This window comes from Pieris brassicae, chromosome 10, assembly GCF_905147105.1.
Source record: "Pieris brassicae chromosome 10, ilPieBrab1.1, whole genome shotgun sequence".
Lineage (NCBI taxonomy): Eukaryota > Metazoa > Arthropoda > Insecta > Lepidoptera > Pieridae > Pieris > Pieris brassicae.
Window position 1 is genome coordinate 8,286,665 of NC_059674.1, and position 16,606 is coordinate 8,303,270.

The 16,606-nt window shown below is 33.0% G+C and overlaps 1 protein-coding gene and 1 long non-coding RNA gene across 3 annotated transcripts in view; one reads left to right on the forward strand and one right to left on the reverse strand.

Annotated features, from left to right (window-relative positions):
• LOC123715532 (low-density lipoprotein receptor-related protein 2) overlaps window positions 1–16,606 on the forward strand; it is an 89,202-nt gene that overhangs the window by 50,334 nt on the left and 22,262 nt on the right. Inside the window, exons 2-3 of one of the 2 annotated variants that reach the window (XM_045670581.1) lie at window positions 7,624–7,692; window positions 14,993–15,112. In XM_045670581.1, the coding sequence (XP_045526537.1) occupies window positions 7,624–7,692; window positions 14,993–15,112 (189 nt within the window). The remainder of the gene's footprint in view (window positions 1–7,623; window positions 7,693–14,992; window positions 15,113–16,606) is intronic. The other variant, XM_045670582.1, reaches the window with a different exon arrangement.
• Window positions 15,179–16,140, reverse strand: LOC123715535. The gene is made up of 2 exons (XR_006754443.1): window positions 15,915–16,140; window positions 15,179–15,786 (listed from the first exon to the last, which is right to left on the reverse strand). It is a non-coding gene; the product is annotated as an uncharacterized LOC123715535 (long non-coding RNA).

Below are 16,606 nucleotides of genomic sequence, written 5' to 3' on the forward strand. Positions count from 1 at the left end.
CATGACGTTTGAAGTGTCCTTAGATAGCTTATAAAAATTTAAGGTATCCATGGATCAGCAATACGTTTTTACATTTTTACAAGGTTTTTTTTTTACAAGGATACAAATAAATTGATACAGATCATCAATAATACCCATTGCCACGAATACGGCTGATTACCTACATCTAAAACAATCACAATTTATAGTAATACCATATAAAATTCAATTTAAGGTAGATATAAAAAGGTTCAGAGGTAATATAAATAAAGCGGGGCGCCATCGTTGGACATCGATCACCGAACCTCGGTGATTACGATACATTATGTAAATAGAGCCTTACTCGCACAAACCGCGATCATTTCTCATGCCTCACCTCGCATTCGGTTTTATTTGTGTTTGCTAGAATAATTTTGTTAAAATTTATTTTTATACTAAATTTTGGAGGTCTGTCATATTGTCACCCGGGTCTGGTGATATAGTTAATACAGGGTTTAAATAACTTGAAGCCGTAAATTATTAAACCTGAAAATAAAAGTTTCGCAACACCACTGTATAATGACTAACTCGTAATTAGGCTAAGCTGGTGAATTTTTCAGTTAACCGCCGCTTTGTTCTCACTTCAGCCTCTCGGCCTGATTAAGCCTCGGATACTGCTAGTGGCGAGGGCCAGTAGATTCACTTTAACTAGTCTACATAAAAAATATAGATCCTAATTAAAAATATCATTAAGAATAGGAATTTAACTTTAATCGCAAGATTATATGTCGTAATACATTTATGGTTTTTATTTTGCCTATTTTTATGTGTATGAATCATAAACATTTCTTTCATAAAAATTTCAACTTAGCTGTAAATTAGGACTATTAAACGGCAATGTTAAATATAAGTTTTTCCCCTGATTCGTGTGTAATGTCATTTTCACTCATGTATATCTTATTACTTACATATTTTAAAATAATTTTATTGTTCTCGTTCTGTGATGATTGAGAGCATAAATAAAATAACAAACACTTACTTTCAACCTTTAGTAATAATAAGATATTGTTTATGTAATTAGTAATCATAACAATCTCATCAACCTCAAACATAATTTTCTTAATCTACATTTTAATAATTAAAAATCTGTGGTATATACCTTTAACGTTGTCAGAATTTCCTCGCTGTTTAGCGATACTTATTCCTTGAGCGAGGAATTTATATTTTAAACATTTAAAATGATATTTAGACATTTATTTTGTACACTATTGATTTGTTCAATTTGAACTGAACTTTTGTGGCCCTACATGAAAAAATTTTAAAAGATTCCGGTCAAAGTTTCGTAATAAATAAATCAGCACCCTTTCACGGCTTTGTTTAGTTTTCACGCTGTATTTTGTTTTTGCTTCTATATTGAACTTCTATTATATTGTATATTGAAGAATATAAAGCGGTATGTCGTTCATATTTATTAGGTGATAACGCAGAACAAATAGACTTAAAAAATATCTTAAACTAAATTCTCCGTCGTGTTCGTAGTAATATGAAACCAGCTATAAAGTATAGAAATGATTTTATGATGTCGTCACGAAGTAATGAATATTCTTATCGTGATGCTTTTCCACTTTTTCGTGAACCGAATGGCGATGTTCATCTTTTAGATGGGCTCTTGGCTTTTTTAACGGTGACATCTCAGGTACCACTTGAGTGTATGAGTTCAGCCTTTACTTCAAGGCTTTACCGGTAATAATTGCACGTTTAATGCTTCGTATTGTAGAACTGAAATAAAGCACACTAGATTAAGAAATACCAAACAATCCAAAGCTTTTCGAGTATTATTGCACATTCTAGAGGTATTACTCACTTTCTACTTGAACTTAATCTTAATTAAGTTTGGTAATTGTATAATTTTTCAGTGTTGTAATTTTATTTATGTTGATTTGTTTATGCACTTTACCTTTATTTTTTTAAGTTATTTTCCGTACTAGGGTTGCCTAGAAAAGATAGCTTGTTAGCGATAAGGCCGCCCGTTGCATCCCTAATAATTATAATTAAAATATGTAACTTGTTTTTAATTATAAAGTAACGAAGTTTAAATAAATAAATAACAAATTGATGTGTTTAACGAAATAAAAAATACGTTGAATATTACGAATATCGAAATATGAGATATCTTATTCAACATATTAATAAAATCGCGATCTTTGTAAGCGAGCTTAACGTAGATGATATATTCGGCTGTTAGCACGTCCGCAGTAACATATGATGTATCCCTTGTCCCATTCAACGCGCATAATGTGACAGTTTTGATCACTTAGAAATCCCGCGAACATTTTATGTGATCACCTGATCGTATAAAGCTTGGGGTACCACAAATACGATTGGCTCTAAATGTAATTCACCATGGGAAGTAATAAAATTCTAAAGTACGTAATGTAACGTAGACCACATTCAAAAATTAATAAGGTTAGGTACTCTTTGTGAATGATCTTTTATATGTATGCGGGTAACTAGTGATTGCAACGGCAAAACTTTGTAAAATAGTATGACCGCCTGAGCTTTAAATGTAATTGATATCATATAGGTGTAAACTCGAGGCAAATGAGATACTTTGACACAATATATCCTTTACCTCGAGGATTTCTGCACTATAGTAATTAAATGACATCATAATTTCCGTATATACTTGAGTCTTAACTGCTATAGCTATGTGATAAATAACTGGATACGTTTATTACATTGAATGAAAGACAGGAAGTCAGTAAGACTTTAACTTCATATAGGGGCTGCATACATAAGTGCCATATACGCACTTTCAACTAACTAGATATTTTAGTAATTAAAAGTGTTTGTCATAGTGAATGTAGTATCCCTATCTATTTCGTATGTTACTTATTAGTCCACAGCTACAAATAATAAATTTAAAAACTAAAAAACTCTACTTGACAGAAGACTAAAAGGCACCATTAAGTATTTTTTCCATCGTTAACGTTTTGTAAAGCTAATTGCGAAGTAATTAATTCACGACCACGAAGTCTGCGGGAAGCGGTACAATGTTTTGCACTCGCTGAGATAGAGGTTTTTAATAACTCACTAGTGTTCATTACTTTTCTTTATTATTTTTAAAATGCACCGAGGCAGTTAGTTATGAAGATTTTTCTATAATCATTTTTATTTAAGAAATAACTAAATTTTATATCATCCTAACACATTTTATCTCGGTATATAGCTTTTTACAAAATAAATATTTAGTAGTTTACAAACCTTATTATTACCTTATTAGTACCTTCAAACATGAATCTACAATTCCTAACGTAGGCAATCTTTAATTTATGTTCATCCATGTGTAAAATTACCTTTTTAGGTTATTATTGCGAAGAATTTATCAAATAATTCAGTCCGTCTTCGAATAACTAGGACGAAATTTTTCGCGTGTGTAACCTCAATATAACTCCACCAGTCGGAAAAAAGATCTTATTTGCTGAGCAATCAATTTTGATATGGTATATAATAAACCTTAGTACATGATATTTGGAAAGAGATTCATTATATATTATATTTCTCTAGTAAATCCTTCTTTTGAATACTTAAACATATTATTTCTGCAATTACACGTTTACACTGTTACTTTAAGTTTATTTGGAATCACAGACGCGCCCAAGCGTTATCCGCCCGCGTCTTCATCCAGTATAAATGTCGACGAATATTATTACAACATTTGCACAAATTCTATGGTACGCTTTAAGTAATGACGACAACATTAACGAACAATTATTGTTTATTCCTATTTATTTATAGGTAAGTTTAATTTTTCATCTTGATAAATAGACTGAAAATTATGATTCATATTTCATTAATTTGATTTATATCTCTCCTTTTACAATAAACGTAGTGGGATTAAATTAAAGCTCCTTGATAGCTCCCTACAAGGCTTTGTAAAATTAAAAGCATTTTTAATAAAAAAGGAAGAGTGAGTCAAAGTCAACAATCAATTAGTATCTAAGCTATCTTTTACCAAGAATATAAATTAAAGAAACCCAATAAAGGGGATTCTTTGAGGTCATTTGTGAAATGTTGGGTTGAAGCAGGCGAGGGTCGGTGGGCCTAATTACATTATGCTGATGTACGTTGCCACAATGATCTCCCCTATCAGGAAGATCTTTGGTCTCACATGATTTCTTAAAGCGAAAGATGGCTCGCAATCTTACTTAAATTTGTTATCGCTAAAAGGAGAAGTTATATTTTGTTACTTTTAAGATAACTATAGAGCGGTAGTATTAATAAGCATTGCCAAACGAACCAATGAACTATGTAAAAGAACAAAATGTAAAGCCATAACATTTCCAATAAAAATATCTCACGCCGATAAACTATTGCATGTATTGCGGTAGCTATAAATGTGTGTCGAACTGAATAACACGACTGCGGCTCGCGAACTTCCGCATCCGTTGTAAGTGAAATTCCCGCCCGCTCTCGTGTCCGTCCCCGCCCACGCGACAACATAGCGCTTATTGCTTTTGTTCAAAAGCTGTATTATATCACCTCATTAATATATCTCAAAATAAATATTCAATTACTTACTTTATTCAATTATTAGTCATTAACTAAACGGTATGGTACTAATATCATATAATCAAGTCATTAAAAGAGAAAAAAAACTGTGTAGCTTTGCCTTTATTCGTTGCTAGAATCAGTGTTAAGGTAAAAGGTATGTAACGTTTCGTCTATGTGTGATGTAGCGCATGAATAAGGTAATTTCTTAGCCATTTTTACAAGTTTATCTAATGTCAGAGTGTTCTTTTAAACATGTACCTAACTCTTAAGCTCGAATAATAGTGCCATATTCAAATAAAGCTTCGCTCTTCGGTTACTTTTTCAAGCTTTTGCCACAAAAATGTCTTATATAAAGTGGAATCTCTAAAACACTTTGGTAGAGAAAAGTGTCGCTTGTCGGAAGTGACATATCTGAACATTTCCGCCTCAAATTGAAGGCTCCGCTTCGACGTTGAAGCCTCGTTACATGCCGCACCCCCAGCGATTGTTTTGGGGTTCAGCAAAAGTCTTTCGAGTACAATACATTTGCTCTTGTACAACGCAAACCATTTATAGTAGTTCAAGTGCCAAGTAAAGCGTAATATGCGTATTGACAAACTGTAGAATTGCAAATCTAATACAAATATCCAACGTTTACAACCACATTATACTCTTTAAAAATAAAACTGTCTTAAACACTAACAGCCTTATTTTATTTCACAAAATGCATGTTATATTTTAAAATGGCCTCGTAAACACGGCATTAAAGCCTTAACAGCCTGTAAACCACATAACTATAAAAACGTCGATAACTTTACGGAATTCCGCACCGCATCGATTGCTCTGTTATCCGATAATTAATTCTGAACTTCATTATTGTTCATCGTTTGTTAATTGGGAATTATTTACATTACAATAACGCATTTTGCATAACAGTAAAATCGTGCTTGCAAGGGAACAAACTTTGTTGTGTCCGCATCTCAATTCGTCGCACAATCATTTATAATTGTCCATAGTTTGATAGACCTGGTTTTACTATTGAGCACCTGCTCGCCAAAATAAAAATATTCTTCTATTAGGAATGCCATGCCCCACTAACTGGTGAACATTTATTACATGTCTCGCCGAGAATTTTATTATTTCAAAATGAAAATTTGACTCTCAATTATAATTACACTCACTGTTATTAATTTAAATTTCGTTTTGTTTCTCGTCCCGCCTTTCCTCATGAGACATTGGGTAATGTGTGTCATTGATCATTTTTAAAACAAGAAAAATCATTGTTTCGCTAAGAGGGTTAATGTGACAAGCTAATCAATGGTATTGGTTAATAAATATAATCGTATCATTCATTTCTTATTTTTTTTGTTTCAGGTAACAATGAAGATACAAAATAGTACACGCCTCGACTTCTCGCTTTTTGATAATAAGATACATAATTATATTTATAAGCGATTATAATAACAAATATTTATTCCAGTTATACGATAAAAATAGAAGATACAGCTAGTGCACTCTTAAAAACAGGCAGTATGTTACAACATACGGTAAAATATTTATTTAGTTATGGATTATTTTTGTTATCAACATTAGTTACTTCGAGCACCCAAAATATACACCAATGAATAGTGTATATATTTATTTGCAATAAACCAATGCAGCAATTTAACAAAATGTGTAATAAATTTCTAACAAAAGTATCGTGGATCTATAGATAAGTATTCAATTTGCAGATATAATTGTAAATAACGAAGCTATTCAAAATAGAATTAAGTATATTTTGACAAATATCGAATTTCAAAATAATGAAAGCAATCTACGATATAATTATATGTACAGTTTCAATGATTGTAAATATCATTTGTGATACCAATGTTAAATGGAGTTAAAAGTAAATTTATTTACATGAAAACTAAATAATATCAATGAATAAATTATGTTTTAATGATACCACAAATTATTATTTTACAGTAAGTAGAGTGAGAAACATGATATTTGAAGCGTTGATATATACATAATAAACTTTAAGTTTGTCTAGTAGTATAGCGGCACAAAATAAGCCGCACACATCCTGCACGAAGGTATAGGCCGGAAGGCTTCGCGGATGTGTTGTAAGTACCTCCTTACTCGCCACCGCAGGAAATATAAAACCTCTGATAGATAGAGAACGCTCATGGCATAAGCCCGGTGTTGTTTCTTGTTAATAAGGGTTTAAATGTAAAGAAATATTTTTATTCTTTGAGTTCGTGAATTGTATAATGGAGTATGGGACAAACTTTGTCTTTTTATGGCAAATAGGACTTCAGCTTACAAACCCCAAGCATATGTTGCATCTTAATAGCTGTCTAAACCATGGAGACAGTCAATTCATTAAAAAAAGATTTCGTAAATTTGATGAATCGCAGAATCTTTTGATATTAACTGCAAAACACTCTTATGTTATTAGTAAACCCAAAATGTGCTAATGATTCCTGCAGGAACGGCAATTGTATAAAAGTATAATTGCGTACACATTAATAATAACCTCGACAGTGTACATCCATTAGGCCTTAGCCATATTAAGATCATCCCCGAAGACAACGTGAGAGCTATACCGTGTTGTGGTTTCTTTGTGATTTGCTCCTCAAATTTGTTTTAATTTTTTTCATTGCTTTTAACATTTTAAGTGTGTCAGGTTTTACGTTTTATTATTTAGTAGCTTACTAGCTAAAGTAATAATTGATTACAGTAGACATCCCAATACCTCAGTAGATATGGAACGTATGCTCGCTAGGAACGTGTCATCCATTTTCTTGTTGCCATCGTTACAGCTACGTTTACTGCATTGTTGGCCAATACAAAAACAAGTAAATCTGTCAGATTGCACATAAATAGTGTGTGTCCAATCGTAATGTACGACCTAACGCGTCCCATTCACCGACCATCAATATCGACCATTTTATGTACGCCATTCTGTTCATAAAAATATTTAAAAAATAATATTTTATTTCTGTACAAATATAAGACTAGTTGCAAGCTTTCAAATACGGTAAACGTAATCCGTGGACTGACTAGTTTAAGCTTATTAGTCACATCGAAACACTATTAACGAATAAAATGTGAATTAGATATTAAGTAAAGTATATTTTTCAGGACGTACGGGGCGAATGAAGCCTCGTCTACCAAAACTGAAAGCTAGCTTTAAAAAATTACGCTTCAAAGGTACGTCGTAGCGGGTTTTAGAGGCGCAAGCCGTTAACGACACAATACACCGAATATTCCCGTACAAACGGAATATTTTACTAGCTTTTTTTTGGAAATTGTACCTTGTGTGTGTAATGTGTATCAAAATTATTACCATTATCTTCGAGGCTGCATATATACACGTAGAATAATAATCTGGGGATGTTTAGTGTTGATTCTATCAGTGACTAGTGAACGAGTGTGTTTATTTTCCTATACTATAAGTTTCTTAAAGTAGAATTATTAGAAAACGATTCAAAGTGGAGTGATATATATATAATCCGTCGTAGTCACATTTTCAGGGAATGTAATTGAATTCATGTTCTGATTTTCATATGCTAATTTAAAATGTTACTTCTAGCCAAATATCATTCTATTTGTACTCTATTATTATCAGACAGACGTTTGATTATACGATATTGATTGAAGATTAATACATAGTAACAGAGACCTAACTCCACTTTGGATACTTAGTGTTATAGATTTGGGGTGCACCTTGTAGAATATAAATATATAATTTCAATACGAAACAGGTAAGAACGGTTCACCATTCATCTGTTACAATTTTGTATTTTTAATGCGTTTTAACACTTTCTCATTTATCTACTGTAGTAGTTATTAAAAGCTGTTTTGTTGTAGAATTAAAATAGATATCACGTAGATTGTCATAGTTCGGTGTGTTTACTGAAAATAATTTGAAGTAATAAGTCTAACTATAGTTTTTAACTGGTCCAATTAATATAAGCCACGGAATCCGAGCTCACGATTCCGAGAGATTAAGCAAGATATATATTTATTCAAGTTTACCACATCATAGATGTATAGATATTATCATATAGAGATATATAGATAGACATATTGAAAAATAAGTGTTTGGTTTCTTCTACCTGATATTAATATATCTTATACAAAAGAAGATTTTTGACTTAATATTATATTTACTCTATAAAATGTTTGTTATTTGTAAGAACACCTTAAGTTCGTAATTTTCGTAAGGTCATCCCTTAATTCTCTTATGACCCTAATACATCACAGTCACCCTTCCAAAGTTTCCATAATTACAGTTAAATTTACAGCGAGTATACTGCATCAGCGTGATTGAATGTGAGACATGTACTGTGAAAAATGGGAACTATACCTAGTCTGGCCATAAATACTGAAACAAAGTAGAAAAACATTTTTTCTATTGCAAATAACATTTACAGTGTATTAGTTTAATACATACATTTATAAACATTTTAAATATAAAAAGCTTATTCGAAGTGGTCTCCATTGGCTGCAATACAGTACTTTAAGCGTTGAGGACAGATATCAATAGAAGCACGCACTCTTTCCATGAGAAAATTCTTCACTGCGAATCGTACGGATTGTGTTAGGAACTCCAAATTATCAAGCCGTACTCTCTAAAACTGACCATAAATCTTGGCGATTTGGGGACTTGACGACGGATAGTCTTCAGCTCTGATGAAGTCCGAAACGTTCGTTTCCAACCAAGAATGCGTAGACCAGGCTTTATGACCCAGCGCCGAGTCTTGCTGGAAGTTCCATTCTTGGTTATTGAACATGGAGTTGTTAAGGGGCTTCACTACCTTCTCAAGAATGGTATCTTGATACACTTGTGCCCATCACTAAAATTGGATAGCGCCCACGTTGCACTCTGTCGACTAATTGGAAAGCTTTCTTAGAGCTTTGAGCATAAATATCATGTTTGTTAAAATGTTGCTCAATTGTAACAAATTTCTCATCCGTAAACAAAAATTTTCTGTGACCTCCATTTGCGTACCGTTTCAGTAGTTGTTTCGGTTTTACCACCTTATTCTTTTTTTTAATATCAGTTAAGAAATGACTAGTACGTCTCTTACAGGCTACAAGTCCTAAGTCATCTTTTAAAATACGCGGCATGATTCTAGATGTTTTATTCATCTCCCGATAAAATCTTTTGCTTTCGGACAGGATTTCTGCAAATTCTTTCCCTTACTGCTTTGACTACCTTTTTCTTACGAACACTACGTGAAGGCAGATCTTTTACTGTCACAAACAGAGGAGGTCTCGTTGTATCTATTAATAGCCTGGCACACCAACATTTTACTAATACCAAGCGTATGGAGAGTTTTAAACATTGCATTTGGCTCCATACCTTCTTGGTGTAATGCAATCACAGCGATAGGGTTCTCTTTATCACCACACTCTATATTAATAACGATGAACACCACCCACTGAATAATGATATAAAAATGACAGATTCTGTATTAAAATATAATATTTTGTTAATTTTTAATTGTAACATTATTTATGGCCAGACTAGTTTTTGGCCATAAATACTGTTTTATAAAAACTTTTCTTTTTTTTAATTATTTTGAATTTAGAACACGTATATTATTTTTAAAACTTTTTTCGGTTTTCTACCATTTCATATATTTTGTCGTGTTCATTATCAAATTATAATATAGAATAGGGTGTTAAAGATACTAGGATTGCAGTGATCGCCTTGCACAAAGTAGGTGTGGAGCCGTCGGTCATATTCTAGACACTTCAAAAGCTTGGTTTCAGCCGTATGTTCGTATATCGTACTATCAACATAATACAACAACACTTCGTCTGTCTGAAGACCAGAAAAGATCGGGGCGGCTACGTGCTGTTAGAACTACAAAGGCCGTTAAAGCCAGAATTCGTCGAAACCCCATTAGGAAGCAAAACATCTTATTTTTTGACGTGACGGTACGTTCAACGTTTGGTGGGGCGAGTCTTATTTACAAAATTACATTTTTGTTAAAAAGGAGTGAAAACTTCAGCCAAAGCGAATCAACATTCAGCCTTGGATTATGTTGTTAAACTTCCAACAATAAACTTTTTAAAAATATACCATAGACTTTTCAGGAGCCTTCTGCATCTGGTCACAAGGCACGAACTGGCTTGAAACCAACGTTCTGGACTTTATAAGAGCTGAAGACTGGCCCTCATCAATGCTTTAGACTTCAAGTAAATCCATAGATTCGTGACCAAACAGATTAAAGGCCTGTATAAAATCAAAAGGTGGCCATTTCAAATAGAATATTTTTATGAGATTAATAAATATTCAGGTATAAATTTTAATAATATTACATTATTTCATTTAAAAAATACACTTTCATTAGTAACAGAACTTATGGCTGGACTACGTAGTGTAGAGTCGTCGATGAAGATTCTGCGTCAAAGGCAGAATCTGAATCAAAAATCACTAAATTCATTGGATATCATCATGAAGTTCAGTACAAAAGTATAGCCAAACATATATTTGCATCGAAAATAGGTTTGTGAAGTGTATCCTTGTGAAGAGTTTGTTTGTATCTCATTATACATCGAGCCGCCTCAAAATGAAGTCATAATTTGCTCCGTGTGTTAGAATATCTAATGTTATCGCAAAAACAGAGTTAGGCTTCTTATTCATGATCCCTTCAACAGATGGTATAAATGCGAGAATAACCTTTTACTAACAAACATATACACAGTCAAGACCATATTCAAAATTTGTTTACTTGCATTCCTTCTGAAATAAATCTTACGTGATACTGGAAAATTGTTAAGGGAGGGTAGATGCAAAAACGTTTAGATTGCGACATGTTATCAATTCCGCCCTCCTATCGACGTAACGACCCATAAATTATATTTCAGAGTTACACCGGTGTTACCCCAATCGGACTCGGCTGTCTAATAAATTTTAAACGTTTATCCCAAAATAAGTCACAAAATTCATTAATCATACTTAACGGGGCGTTAAAGTAATTTCGAAAAAGGTTAGGATATCCCTTAAGCTATACTTACTTTACTTGTCCACGCCACTTGCAACAATATTGTTATTAATTAAATTTTAAAATATAAAAAAAAAATATCTTATGAAGGTAAAGTAAATTTAAAAACAAACAACTTGCTTGACCAAACAACTGCACAAAAAACAAACGAAATGTTTTAACATATGCAACGGTAATAATATACAACGAATATTAAAATGACTAATATATATTAATTAACGTAAACCTTTTACAAGCCATTCATTTCAACAAAATCACCTTCCAGTTACATCAACAGATTTAAATAATTTTATTCTTTTCTCTCACGATTCCATCAACATAATACGATACAGTGTGCTTAATACCGTTTGTATTGTACTCAGTGAAAATATAATATAAACTTCCAACTGAGTGGCGAGCTATCAGGGCAAGTGTCCCCGCCGTATAATATTATTTAACAGATAATTTACATATCTACTGGAAATATAAAACTCTGGGGAAAGCTCGGAGAGAAGATTCGATAAGTTCCGTCCTTTTTAAATTTCTTCGTAAATTCAGCTTGTCAGAGACGTCTTGTCCAACTTTGTGAGAATATTAAAATCAGGAATTAATTTTCATTTTCGTTATTTTCATCACATGCGTTGGAGATTTAGAAATATCATTGTACCAGTGTTAGTTTTAATAATTGCTACGACATATGTTAGCTGTATTTTTTTTTTATCAAAGCATTTGCATACTTTCAATTTTATGTTTTGATATGAAAATGTACTACTTCGCTGCACTTATGGACACTGGACGTGTGCATAATTTAAGCAGAAAGTTGAACCTAAACAAAAGTTTTCAAATCAAAAATATAGAATTATTTCTGAAAAGTGTTGATATATTTTCCCAGCCAAAACTCAGATCTCAGCAAAATCTTGCGTCTTTATCCGGTCGTAGATGAAAAGTACAGCTATCTCGCTCGAGTTCATATAGCCTCATGTAACGAAATTTAAAAACAATCCCACGAGTCCCGTTGCAATTTATTTTGTGTACAAGATTCTTACGCAACTAAAGCTGAAGCGAAAAATTACTTTTAAGCGACAAGCAATTCACGTTAAGTACACCCAGTTGGACATTTCCAGACCCAGAATGTATTAGAGATAAGAAAAACAACTGTCATATAAAAGACTGTCAGATCTCTCTAGATTTTAATCGTAGCAAATAAAGGACTATGTACTGCCATCTACATCTTCTTAGTATTTAAATAAAATAAGTATTATTGAGAATTTTACAACATTATATATGTCATAGCTATTTTCTCAAAACAAAAGATTATTTTACTAATTGGGGTTTTTCAAACATTTATGGTAAAAATACCGTAGAAATACTGACTGTGTTATCAGTCTTCTAAAACTTATAAATTTTTTGTCGCTAAACGCTTCTCCTGTGTAATATACGCGCCCTAATTGCTGCCTCATTGAACAACAAAATCATAAGTTGAGCGAAGTCCGCTCAATTGAGAATCTAACCCCAGACAACATTTCATAACTTTTGTTTCAACCTTTGTATTAAATTTTGATATGTTTGATTCTTTAATATGTGTTGTATAATATAGTTTATAGATAGGACAAATATAAAGTTCTATATAATAATAAAATAAACAATATGAACCAAAATCATATACAAGTATTATTTTATCCATATAAATTCAGATCACATTCCGCGATATGCCAGTGTCAAAGTGTAAATGCCGTGTCGCAGATGAAACCAGATGGTCCATTATAAGCCGTGTTCTCCGACACTACCTACATTGCAGACCTGGCGACAGGCCAGCACTATTACGTAAACGACATTCTAAGGAACGTTCAATGTGATACCTCCAAAAATTAAAGGAAAATTCCTTTTTAATAAATTAGAAATAGATTTTATTATTAACCCCTTTTTATTTAAATAATATTTGATCACAAAATTTGATATTATGTTGTATCTGTGTTTAGAACTAAAAAGTTACATGCTGCTTAAAAATTCAAATAAATATTAGATTACCCCAAACATTCTTCACATGCTCGGTTGCTCGTAGAGCTTCCGTAGAACCGTAACGTGGCTGAAATTCGTAGCGTGTCTCTACGTAGCAACAGAGCATGACGTGTGCTATGCCATTACACCAACTTAACGACTACTGAAGTAAAATATCTCTCTTAAAAATTAGTTTAAGTAGGAACTTACCGCTACAACAACTTAACTGCAAGACATAGATTTACAAAACCTACAAGTGTGGCGGAACGGCGCATCTCGTACTGAAATTTTCGATTTTGTCCATTAGACTGCATTTGTTACCTTTTGATGCACAGGGCATCAAATATATACAATTCGCTTTCCGATATATACAAGTCCTGCTGATCTAGTCATGCACTCTTTATTTGAGCTACCTAAATGCAACAAAATTACGTCGCATTTCATTTACTTTACGCATTAATTAGCTAAACCCACTAAGAACATTAGAATTTAACTACAGAGTAATTATTAAACTGCGTCGTTTCCCTATAATTCATTACCGTAATGTCGGCAAGCTGACTATAACAATGTCATAAAACTCGTTATCCCATAACAAGATCCAGTTCTTTCCGAGTTATCCGCCTCGTTAACTTGTAAACTGGCCACGGGATATTCAATCTTAACGTCTTTTTAAGTAGATATTGAGATTTTTATGCGAGTCGTTACCGCTGTGCGTCAACATATTGAAATTGGAGTATCTTTTAACCTACTTGAAATAAACCAAGAAAAAGGTTATCAGTTTGACGTTATTTTTAAAATATTACGTAGTATTTTTATATTTTCATATTTCACCGGCTGAGAAAATAATTATATCAAAAGTTTTATTAAAAACTGCTTCCTGTTATTCCTCTAAATATTTGACATAAAATTTGAGTATATTGAGAAACTTTAGTGTCGATAAAACACTCATAAAGTGGTAAAAATTTGTAGCTTGTGCTTATGAAGAAACTGAAACGCTATACAAGGTTATAACCTAGAAAATAATTGCATATCTTCAGAGTAGGTCCATAGTAACAAAATGTTCATTGATTTGTTTAAAGGACGTAATTACGGTCTGCATTTTTGTAGTAGGTTTTAAGTGGTTAACTATTCGGGTCTCCAGTAAATGTTATCAGAGAGATGGACGGTGTTGAGATAAACGCAGGCCGTTTCCCCGTCTCATTACCCCACTGTTCCTACCTATGTTTTATTCAACACCATAAAGTCTACTATTCTGCTTCTAAAGCCGTATAAAGAGAATAAATAAAGTAGGTTTCTGTGGTAAAATTGTATCTTGCCTAACCAATTATATTACACAATAACAATATTTATAAATTCTCCTAAAAAATGTTGGATTCATAAGTTTCATTGATGCCAAATTATACGTCGTCTGTACTGTATCGAGTAGAATACTATATTAGAAATGATGAAAATTGAATTTTAAATGGTATTATAATAATGTATATCTTTTATAAATAAAGTTTAACGTGTTTCAGGCGATACAATATGTCCGACCGGTATGTTTCGATGCGCAGACGGCAAGTGCATCCCAGCACTGTGGGTCTGCAACTACCAACAGGATTGTGAGCGGGGCGAGGACGAGCTGCAGTCTTGCCGTAAGTATATTTTAATAGTTAGTAAGGGAGAGAGAAATATACACAAGTCAAATTAACACAAAAATATCACTTTACATACGGGTTTCAAAAAAAAATAATTTCTTTTAAAAAACTTATTGGTGGTTTCAAAACATGTTACTCTTTTACTATTATTATTTATGTAGCGGTTTTTATGCCCCAATTAAATTTTTGTTCCTCGTCGATAAGTTGTGTGACGCTGGAAGTATGAAATGTTTAGTATTTAAATTCTTTACTTATAACAATTAAATCTTGAATAGAAAATAGAACACAAAAGAAGTTTTAAAAATATATATAATAATTCTCTAGATTTAGTATTTAATCTAAAACAAGATCGCTTAAAGTGCACACCACAAGCCGTGCACCTAAAACTAACTTTTGTTCACAATTATTTGCCATTAATACCAACATCGTACAGTTCCGACGGCTTTTAAACTAATAGCATCATATTTCATTTACTTGCCTCGGACAACGTTCCACAGATGTCCTCCGAAATGTAAATCGTTAAAAATTCGTGAATAAGCTCCCTTATTCACAAGCCATTGTTGCACGTGACAGATGACAACTTGACATTTTTCGCGCGCTTTTTTCACGTCAACACAGATTTAAGTTTGGTTAATGGTCTGGCCTTCAGTCACGTGTACAGCCTCTAGAATCTATAGATTTTATAGCGTTTCGTTATGCATAACCTACTATATTAGTAGGTTATGTTAGTAGGTTATAGTAGGTAATGTATACAGTAGTATACGACTTGCCTATTTAGCGATATTTGTATGCAACTCACATTAAGACTATGTCCGTTAAGGTTTTCGACATTATTTTAAACACAGTTAATAGACTCAACTCCATTGTATGTTTCAACTCGCGAAACAATTGAAACGAGAGCGGGTGCGGCTGCGAGGTGAGAGGTGTGCCGAGCGTACTTGAACATTTATCTACAACCGTTCGGCAATTGTTTAGCAGATCGATGTATAAAAGCAATTAATTTGAACACGGTAAAGGGCATTGAGCGATTAAACAATAAACCGATCCAATCATTTAACCCGTCGAGCGTGAATTCAATCACAGCGCGCTGATAAGGACCCTACACTCCTGCAGGGCCCCTCGAATAGACCGGGGCCCCGCGGAGGGGAGCCCTCGAGTGATTGATGATCGACACTGATTGCAGGTCGAGCAACCTTTGTCCTAATGACGGAGAGGATTGATCCCTCCTGTGTGTTGTGAATATTTATCGAGTCGGGTTGCAATGTCGGAATAATTACACCAATGAAAGACTACCGTTATTTATATAGTTTATTTTATTTTGAAGTTTATATCCGTTACGATGTATACGTTCAATAGATTAAAACATTAAGATTAATAGAAAACTAATCAAGCCTCAAAATTATCAGTGATTATATTGATGTAGTGGTGTAGGCTAATTGTGAGTACTACACTTTTAATTAAAAGTTCTTTAACGACGCGAAACGTCGAGTT